Source organism: Brassica oleracea, chromosome C2 (assembly GCF_000695525.1).
Source record: "Brassica oleracea var. oleracea cultivar TO1000 chromosome C2, BOL, whole genome shotgun sequence".
Classification (NCBI taxonomy): Eukaryota; Viridiplantae; Streptophyta; class Magnoliopsida; order Brassicales; family Brassicaceae; genus Brassica; species Brassica oleracea.
In genome coordinates, this window is record NC_027749.1 from 48912435 (window position 1) to 48923716 (window position 11282).

The 11282-nt window shown below is 30.8% G+C and overlaps 1 protein-coding gene across 1 annotated transcript; it reads left to right on the plus strand.

Moving 5' to 3' along the window:
* The first annotated feature begins 637 nt into the window (after positions 1–637).
* LOC106324489 lies at positions 638–1114 on the plus strand. The gene has a single exon (XM_013762452.1). It carries the CDS (start codon positions 638–640, stop codon positions 1112–1114), a length of 477 nt encoding a protein of 158 aa, XP_013617906.1.
* Positions 1115–11282: the final 10168 nt, after the last annotated feature.

Below are 11282 nucleotides of genomic sequence, written 5' to 3' on the forward strand. Positions count from 1 at the left end.
TAAGGCTATCAAAAGCCATTTCTCTTTAAACATATCTATTATACTTTTATTAAATTAACTATCAAATTGATTAATAATGTACAAAAGAATATTACTCATTATTTCCTTAAATAAAAGATACAAAATTTCTTAAATTTATTAATATATGTCAATTAATGATTATGAATAATAAATATTTGTTAACAATTTTTGTATCCTTCATCATTTTTGTAAATTTATATTATTAAAAGAAATTAAACAATCACAATAAGAATATAATAAAAATTCATATTTTTTTCTTATATGTTATATTTTGAATTTTTAAAACGACTATAAATTACTAAAAATATTAAGAGTTTCACATTTAAAATTTTGTGATCAATGGTTTAATTGTTTTTGTAAAAAAAGATAGAAATGATCATAAAATCATATGAATAAAAACAATTACCAATTGTATAACTCCTTTTGGGATGTACGGGATGAATCAAAGGGGTCTTGGATATGGAGGAAACTACTGAAGTTAAGAGATTTGGCTTATGAGTTTCTTAGGGTTGATATTAAAGATGGCAAGACATGTCACTTCTGGTTCGACGACTGGTTGAGAAAGGGCAGACTCATCAATGTTACAGGTCCGGCTGGTACCACCTATCTGGGAGTAATGCGACATGCTAAGGTTTATGATGCAGTGGCAGGTAATGAGTGGAACATTAGAGGAGGGAGGAGCCGGCGGTTCCATGGACTCTATGATAGTATCTTAGCGCTTGTGCCTCCGGCCCCTGACAAAGGAAAAGATATTATAATGTGGAAGCATGGCGATGATGACTACAGGCCAACGTTCTCAGCCGCTAGGACGTGGGATCAACTCAGAATTAAGAAAAGCAAAGTGGAGTGGTGCAGAGTGGTCTGGTTCGCGCAAGGGGTGCCTCGCTTTTCTTTTATAACCTGGTTAGCCATACGGAACAGACAGTCGACAGGTGATCGTATGCGGGCTTGGGGTATTGTGCAAGGGTGCGTGTTATGTGGAGAGAGAGACGAAACAAGAGATCATCTCTTCTTCGCTTGTCCATATTCATATACGATATGGGAGCCTCTTGCATGCCCGCTTATTGGGAGAAATATCAATCCGGATTGGTAATGGACGGTGAATCGCTTGCAGCGAATGGGAGGGAAGAGTCACGACACGATCCTTGCAAAGATGCTGTTCCAAACTGTAGTGTATCACATCTGGAGGGAGAGAAATGCAAGGCGCCACCAGTAGAGTTGGAAGTCTACGGATCAACTAAGCAAACTCATAGACAAAGCAGTCAGGAACCGAATCAGTTCATTGAGATATAAACCGCAACACAAACTGGAGGGGCTACTAACAAGATGGTTCGAAGTTACACTTTAGGATTCATTGTGCACTGATGCTATTTTTACAGCATTGAGCATTTGTACATAACATTCTTATGATAGATCAATAAATTTGAAATTTCATCAAAAAAAAAAAATCATATGAATATGTAGTCTCATTTAACAGATATTCATATTATATATATATAAATATTAATATTATTTAAATTAAACTATATATTATCGTTTAAAAACATAAATACGTTAATTTTAAAATCTTTATTGGAAAACTATTGAAACCTTAATTTTTAATTCAGAAATTTGCACTGAAAAAACTCACAATGGAAATTTTGCGATTAATGCTTAAAATTTTTGTTACAGCAAATATACAAACGTTAATAAAATCATATGAGTATAAAGTATCAATAATAAATATTTATATTAAAATATATTATATATCTATGTCAATATCATTGAAATTTAATTATATATCATATAAAATAAATATATGATTGTTTTAATTTATTTAACAAAATATTACTTTAAAAATACAAGAAGTATTGTTTTGGTTTATATATTTATTATAATTTAATTTTATACATAATATTTAATTGAACGTAAAATAAATAATAATATATAAAACACTAAATTTAAGTATTTTTATATTTTTTTAAACATAAAATATCTCTTATATTTATAATACGTAATATTTTATTATATAAGAATTAATTAATTTGCAATTCGCCGGCGATCGACCCAATAACCTAATGATCTGAAAGTAGTTCGGTTTAATGTCCGGGTCAGATTTAAAAACATGTTTTTTTATAATTATACATATTTAATAGGGACATTGTAGTCCATAATATACACTGATAACTGCTATATTTGCACCGATGGAATTATGTATTTCTGGCTGATGTGTTTTTTAATGTCACCTTTACCCCTAAGCTTCCTATAACACAACCTATTTCATACGTATTATTTTTTCATTTGCTTTTCACATTTTTTCCTCTCTCTCTTATCTAACATCACTCTCTATGTCTCCACACTGCCTCGAAAAATCCGCTTCACACACACCATCACCTACAACAATGTCTTCTCCGGCGACTATCCTCACCACCAACCAACAAGCCACTCAACCTGAACTACCAATCAACTCTCAGCCTTCCGCACATTCATATCCCGACTCACCACGATGGCCTCTTTTAACGCCACACATGGATTGGAACTCATAGATCAGAGGTCATTTGCTAAACCTGATCGCTTCAAGCTTCACCCCTTCATCTTTGTCTTGCTCCGTCGTGGCCGTCGTCCACGGCTAGTTCGAACCAAAAACGAAACCACCACGAACGTCTCCGTCTCCGTTTCTCCGCCGCAAATCGTCGCATCTGTCTCAGATCACCGGACCATCTCCGTCTCGTCTTTCTCTGCCGACTTTGTCATGCTTGGATTCAAGCCTCGCTGTCGTTCTCATCCTCCCGTCTCTGTCTCGTTACGGAAGAGATTTAGAAACAATGGCGATTTCTTATGTATTGCAACACAAGCCCTCAAACCTTTGGATATTCTCGAGTTGGTCCCAATATTTCCAAGTATACAAATAGCTTCACGAATCGTCCACATACTTTCAGATTCTATATTTCAAGCCCTTAAAGAATCCTCCAAATGGTCCTCAGAGTCTTAGATGTTTTCAATCTTACAATTCATGTTACAATACTGAGATAATTAGTGTATATTATCGGCTAAATATAACAAAAAAAACAAGTAAAATATTAACCGTTTATTTCACAAATTACATCATTAATAGTATATATTATCGGCTAACTATAATAATGTCGAGGTAATTAGTATACATTACCGGCTTACTAAAACAAAACAAAAAGTCAAGTAATTTCTTAACCGGCTAAACAACCATTTTAATCATTTGTATTGTGATTTGTTAATGAATTAATTTTATGTTTAGCCCAATATGTAAATCTAATCATATATTTTCTGATTTATTAAAGAATTAATTTTTGTTTAGTAGAATTGATACAAAATAACAACCATCAACTGATCAAAATAGCCGGTAAATATAATTTAAATACAAACTAAAATGTAAATTATCCGTATAAATCAGAATATAACAATGCTAACTTTAGCAGAGACCAGTTTGTAATAAAAAAAAAGAAACAAAAAGGATCCTCAGCTCTCGTGAGCTTGCATCAATCGAACTGAGAAGACCCAACTGCTCGATTCATCATGCTCGAACTGCAGCAGTCGATCCAGCCCGAGATGGACGAACTGATCGCTTACTGAAGACCGTTCAACTCGATTTTATCCTCTCGGCCTAAGCCTCACACCGTGCGCCCACAATCGAACGACGAAGATGGAAGAGAGAAGACGGAGATGGAGATGTGACGGCGGCGAGAAGAGAAGACGCAGACACGACATCGAGAAGAGAAGAAGCAGATACGGCAGCGCTCTGGTGCGGCGGAGATGTGGTCACAACGATGAAACAGAGACATACGAGAAGACAGACTGGTCAGGAGAGCACTGGTGATCGGAAGAAAGCACAATGGCAAAGGAGAAATTGACGGGATGAGGTAGCTCACTTGGTAAGGATCCTGTGGGCCAATTGTCATGCTCACAGGTTCGACGCCAGGCGGAGGTGAACTGTCCATGCTGTCACCAAATGCGGTACTGGGTGTTGGGCCTTGTCCCCAGCCCAGGTAAAGCCCTCCCGGGTGAAGTGGACCGCTGCCTAATCGGACTCAGGGGAATGACCCACGTAAGTGGGGAACCCCTGGATTATCAAAAAAAAAAAAAAAGGAGAAATTGAAGATGAAGACATTACGTATAATATTTTATATATAAGGCACATACAAAAAAGGGACTTAAGAGACATTTTGACATGTTTTTCTCTCTCTAGTTGATAATTTATGTGCAAATGGCTCTTTAATATCTAAACTATTTCCTATTCAATTTTTTTTTCTGAAAATTCTACATTCCATTCTTGCAAAAATGCAACTAACTGCTAACATATTCTAAAACTATTCCAGGATACACTATCATTAATTTTTAAACTCAAAGTATTCTAGATATTACCATTTGATTTTTGTAAAAGCGTATTTTAATTACTTTAAGTACTGTGTATTTTTTTTTAATATGACATACATTCATATCATGTATAATATTAAATTAATTTATTACTTTAATAATGTTTTGCAAATAAAAATAAATTTCACAAAGTATACAAATACATTTTATTTAAAATGTACAACAAATATCATCTATTTTTCATATTACTTCAGAGTTTTCAATATAATTGAGAGACATTCCATAAAATTTCTAAATATGTAATCAACAATCTATATAAAATTTATTTTCATAGAATATTAAAAAAATTAACCATATTATAAAAAAAAATTTACAATACATCTATTATTTTATGCATCAAAAGAGATCGAGAGAAAAAAAATATTATTTTATTTTCAATAATAGATAACATTAAATATATTTTCTTTTTGACAATTTAAGTTTATGAAGAAAATTCCGCCCGAATGGCCAGGTCTGAATCTAGTATTAAATTGTAGGAGTGACATGTGTAATTTTATACTATAAAACAGAAGAAAGTTGACAATTGTGGGAGTGACATGTGTAATTTAAATTTTCTATGATATTTTTTATATTTTACATTTTTAAAAGATTATTTATAAACTGAAATACCCATAAATTTGAATTACTAAAATACTTTTTATCCTAAATGTTTAAAATTATTTGAATTATCCAAATTTTTAGCCGAAAATTCGAAAAATCTAATATTTAATGTGAAAACCCCAAATTATCTGATTTTTAATCCAAATTAACCGAAGAACCGGAACCAAATGGGACCCGAAATTATATAGGATATTAGATGGTTTCCAACTTTGTTACCTGAAGCTAACCGAAAACCAAAATCGAACCAAATTTTATAAATACCCGAGCATATCTTAAACTTCTAGAATCAAAAAATCGGAAAATCGAACCAAGAATCGAATGCCCAGAGCTAGTTGCAATAGAGAAGTCTCTGATGTTGTTGACAAATAAATTTAATGCTATATTTACGAATTGACTATTTCTAAATTCTTAAGTCAATAGTTTTTTAATGCTGGATAACTATGATATTATAAACTAGAAATACTACAGACGATTGAATAACCGACAAATTTGCATGTCTTATGACGATTCAAGTCTAACTGCAGTACTCTGGACCGTCTTATAATATCCACGGTTGACCATACTCATTACTCCATATTGAAAATATTTTGTAAACCTTTTTTCTATTAATCTGCATAATTCCATCTTTTCTGTGATTCAAAACCTAGACTTTTTGGTGTATAAGTATTAGTGAATTTATAATTAAACCATTGGAATAAAAATACTTTGTGGGGGTTATTGGTTGTTGTATTTTAATAGATTTGAAAATGCGAACTGAATCAAGTGTTATTGGTTCTATGATTTTCAAATCTATATTAAAATCATGTGTTATTGGTTTAATGATTCATAAATTTTATATCAAATCAAGTCTTATTCAATCGTACGTTTACTAATAAATTTGATTTTATAATGGATTTGTTTGGATTTTTTTGTTAAAAATACAAAGACTCAAATCTGAGGGAAAACCTCCGGATTTGTAAATACTAATCCGATTTTTTTAAAAAATCTGCATATTTTATTTGGATTAATAAATACTACATGGATTTCAAAATCAATCAAAATATATAAACCAATAACACCTCCGGTTAAAATAGTTGTTACCTATAATGAATCATGAATTATTAGACTTGTCTTATTTTAATATTTTATTCACTTTCATCATTTTTAATTATATATTAGATTTTAACTCGCGCTTTTCAAGCGCATAATATTTTATGATGACAAATTCTATTAATAACTTAATAAATATTTGGGAAATCCCCTAGGATACATTTTTACCCTAGGGTTAACTAATCTAAATTTATGGTTTAGAGTTAAGAAGTGGGATTTTGGGGATAAGGTTCCAAATTTAAAAAAATAAAAAATAAATATTAAAAATTTCAAAATAAAAAAGAGCTATTTTGGTCATTTTCTTCTCTGGGAGTAATTTTTGTGACAAAAACTTAAAAAATGCCATTTGAAAGAATTTCCCTAAATATTTTGTTAATTTGTAAGAACTTTTTGTATTTAAAATATTTTTTTCATTTAAATCTGTGTTTTTAAAATCGACCCGAACCCTTGGTCAAACCGGTTAATCCGGTGATTCGATAATTCGATTTAGGATTTTAAGAATATCCATATTTAAAAAAATCACTAAAAACTAAGACTAACCGATTGAACCGATGGATGACCGATATGTAATCCAATTTGATTTAAAATGTTATAGTTTCATCACCTTTTAATCCAAATTTTAAAGTTCATTGTTTTGTAATTTTATGAAATTATAACGTTTCAACAAAATTTTGATAGAGAAAATGATAGATATCAAATAATTAAGAACTATAAATATGTCTTAAACATATTTCTCCTTTTTATATAGCTTAATTTATTTTTTTATAACGGTTTGGTGTAATTTATCTTGTTAATAATTTGGTTTGTATTATAACCGGTTTAAATTTGTTGTTAACAATTAGTGTTGAGCAATTTTATTTAGATAACATATATTTTGAACATTTTTCATAATTATTTTTTTATTATATTTATTGCACAATGTATAACTTTATATATTTTTATTGTATGGATATTTTTGAATTATTATGTTACTTATATAATATAACCATTATTTAGGAAATATAAATAAAATAATCCGTTAATTTAATTGATTTATTATTGAAGGTTTGTAGTATTTAAAGCTGCAAAATAAATTCTATTTATTTTCGTTGTTTTAAAAATTATTTGAATTTTTTTGATTATTTATTTTTCTAAATAATTTTTTCAAAAAATTGTTATAAATTATAAAAAATATTAGATCTAATATTTTATTTTGTTTGGACAAACGAATAATTATAATGTTGTTTAGAAACATGGATAGTAGTATAAACAAAAAGAAGAATATTGTTTGGAAACATGAATAGTAGTATAAAGAAAAAAATATTAATGATATAATGTAAGTTTAACTATAAAGTCGAAAAATGTATTTAATTTAAAAACTTACAAAATAAATTTATTTTCAACACAATGTTTTTATAATAAGATAGAAGTTGAATTGTTGTAACATATGTTTGTTGCCACATATGTTTCGTTAACATATGTTTGTTACGACATATGTTTCTTTATTATCTATCAATATATCATTTTTTTAACAATTTATACAGATTTATACTGATTCTGTAAACCAAACCGAAAAATCTGCATCCGCGTAAACGACGTCTATCAATCTATTAATTGACTGAGATATCAATCTATTAATTGACTGAGTATACTAGTATTTGGTAATTTAAACAGAAAAACAACGACTGTATTGGTCTTTGTTATATATAAATTTTGAAGTTTTTTTTAATTCGATGTACTCATTATCCTAGTCAAAACCATGCAGTATGTTTTCAGAAAGTCGATAACTTCGGGTTGTTTTTGACTGAAAATTACTTTGGTCTTTTTAATGAGATAAACTCAAAACTGATACGGAAAGTGTGGAAAGAGAAGTCTGGAACATTCACACTACATGAGTGTTTCAGTCTTTTGATTTGAAGGTGAAATATATAGAGAAGTTTCTGACGTTGTTGACAAATAAGTGTAATTCTATTATTTGGATTTTTTTTTTGTTCTAAACTCTTTAAGTTAAAATTTTAATCGACTAAAATTTTTGTTATTCATAATAAATCATGAGTTATCAGATTTATTTTATTTTACTATTTTATCTAATTTTGTCATCTTTTAATTATATAATTTGGATTGTACGTTGCGACGTATGTTTGTTGCACCATATGTTTTATTATTATCTTTCGATATAATAATTGATTGAATATAATAATATTTGGTCATTTAAATTAAAAACGACTGTATTGGTCTTTGTTATATATAATTTTTGCAGTTTCTTTTAATTAGTGTACCCATTATCCTAGTCAGAAAACAAGCAGTATCTTATAAGAAAATCAACCACTTTGGTCTTTATCGATGAGATAAACTCAAAAACTTAGGTGTTGATTGTTTTTAGTTTATGAAATAGTATTTGGTTTTAATTTTTCTAAAAACAATTTTTATATTTTAGTTTCTTTTAAACCATTTTATTTGCCAATCAATACTTTCAATAAATAGATTACATACAATTTAGGAAAACGAATTTTTAAATTTTTAACCAATTTATGAAGAAAATAAAAAACCCATTTTTGTGGATTTATCATAAAAAGGAATTTTGTATTTCTTTTTATTAAAATTGTTACATTTTAATTAATTAATAATTGAATAAAAACTACTTTCAAAATGATAAATTACATACAAGTTTTTGTATATAAGGTATATATAATATTAATTAATTACAAAAACAGTTATTAATTTCTACAAATAGAATTATTGAATAATTTTAATAATTACTAGACACATTAGACAATGACTAAAATATAAAGCATTAAATATTTTATTAATACAATATAAATTAATTTTTAAAATATGAAATTTCCATTCAATTTTTAAAAATTAAAAATAATTTATATAAGAACATTTTTCTAAATAGTTTCAAATTTTTAAATATTTTTTAATTTTGTGTAATTTATAGATATTTTTATGACTGTTATTTTAGTATAATATAAGTTTTATAAAAATATGATAAATAAAGGGAATTTGCACTGGATATACGTAGGAACAATACATACACAACATTTTGCTATTCACACATGCAATTTCCGTAATAATGATGAAATTCTTTGAAATTGCAACCGACAATACTTTCAGTTTAATGCAAAAACCAAAATCACCCATTGAACGTATTTCTTGTTTCAATATACTTTATCTCTTTTTCAGTTTCTCAGCTATCCACAATCAAGTTTATCATCGAAATCAAAATGGTTGCTTCCCGAATCGTTGAGTTTCTTGAAGATCTAGTAGAAGAAATTGATGTCTTAAAAGGTTGCTAGCCTTTGAGTGGCAACTTCACAACACGTGCCAGATCTAGAATTCTCTCAACTTTTTCATCGCCTAGTCACCGAGGGTGGAGGAAACTGCGACTGTCCGGTGTCCGGTGTCCGGTGTCTAGCCGGCGTTCGTGGTGACCTTCTCCTCCCGGATACCGAGCAACGTGACAGAATGGTTTTCTCCGGTGATAGATGGTGGTATTTTTTTCTCCCCCTCGCGTTTCGGTTGGATCTTATGTATGAAGGACCCCTAGGAAAACTCTTTGCTCTGGTGGCTCGTCGGAGTCTTGGCGGTTGTTCTCTGTTAGAGGACGATGGAGACGCCGTCACAAAACCGCAAGTCAGTCCTCGGGGCGGGAATTTGTCTTCGCCGATCTAGAGAGAATTTCGGGAGACGGCAGAGGGCTCATAAGGGATGGCGGTTCCCAGTGCTTCTTCTCCATCAGGTCTGGTTTCATCTCTCAACGCCTTGGTCGAAGGTAATACGTGGTGGTTCGGACCTTGAGCAGTGGGAGATTTCAACCTCTTTGCGGCGGTGAGGGTTTGTGGAGTCGGTTCGTTTGTATCCAGCGACTTGGAGCCGCGGGAAAACTCCGTGGATGGAGATTTGAAGGTTTTGGTGGTGGATCTGTGTAGGGCATGAACACCCCCGTCAGGGATACTTCAGAATCGGATAAAGCCGCCGTCGGTGTTCACTGGAGGAGAAGACTTCTTCCCCTTGTCTTCTCATCTTCAACCTCTCTCTCCTTTTTGCTTAGATTAGGTATGGATGTTCTCTGTTTGTTTCATGTAACTTAACGCCAACTGTTTTGTCGGAATTACCGGTGGTTGTAACTGTTCTGATACCTTTTGGGGTTGATAACTAATGCAATTTTAAATTAAAAAAAAAAAGAAAAGAAATTGATGTCTTTGTGCCCGATATGATGTTCGCTGACGGCGTAGATCTAGTTGGGGTCAAGGTTCTTACCTATCACTCTTTGCGTGCCATTAACACCATCCTTAATGACTCCGAAAAGACGAGATAAAGTACCTGCGAGAGTCTTCCTTTGGTAAAATAGGATCAGCAAAATCTCATGCAAGAAAATTATCACAAACTAACGCATCACTTGGTTATGAAGTAATATAACCGGATATTCAATAAAAAATCTGGTTCTATATATAAGATGAGTTTGATATCATTATATATATATAGTGTTTTTATTTTTTACTATTCACGATATATTTAAAGAATATACGGGTATTTGATGTCACATCCTTTTTTAAAATTATAACTGATTATATCTGTTGACTAATTTATTTGTACTAAATTACATGTGAAAAAGATTTCATAGTTTATCCTGATAAATGCAAGGTAGATATTGAAAATAAATTTTTATAATCGTAATCTTAAATATTAGTCGGTTAATACTATCAGATATATGGTACGTAACCTTGTTGAATATATATAATACAAAAAGAAGTTAATACATGTGATATACCATTGATTTCATCCATTTTTAGTCATGGTATATAAGTGTTTTAAAATATATTTATTATGTTTGAGAGTCTTTTCAAAGCAATTACAGGTTCAGCTACTTGATAGAAAGAAATGATGCTTTTGGAACACTTTAGAGTACTTTTACGCGTAGAAAGTCGATCGACGCTTGAAGAGCAATATCGATCGACCAGAGTCAATTAAAATCGATCGACAGCCGTTGAGCGCCATCGATCGATATTGGATCACTCGAGGATTAATCACGAAATTAGAAGACTTCATTTCCATAAAGTTTATTAATTGCAATCTAAGCACTTAGCCGCCTGTGAGGCTATATGTACTAGGGTTTTGTATTACTAAAGAGGCAGACTGGCCTAAAGACCTAGTTTGGGAGAAGAAGCATTTTGGCTACCATTAGAAGAGCTTAGGAATGGAGA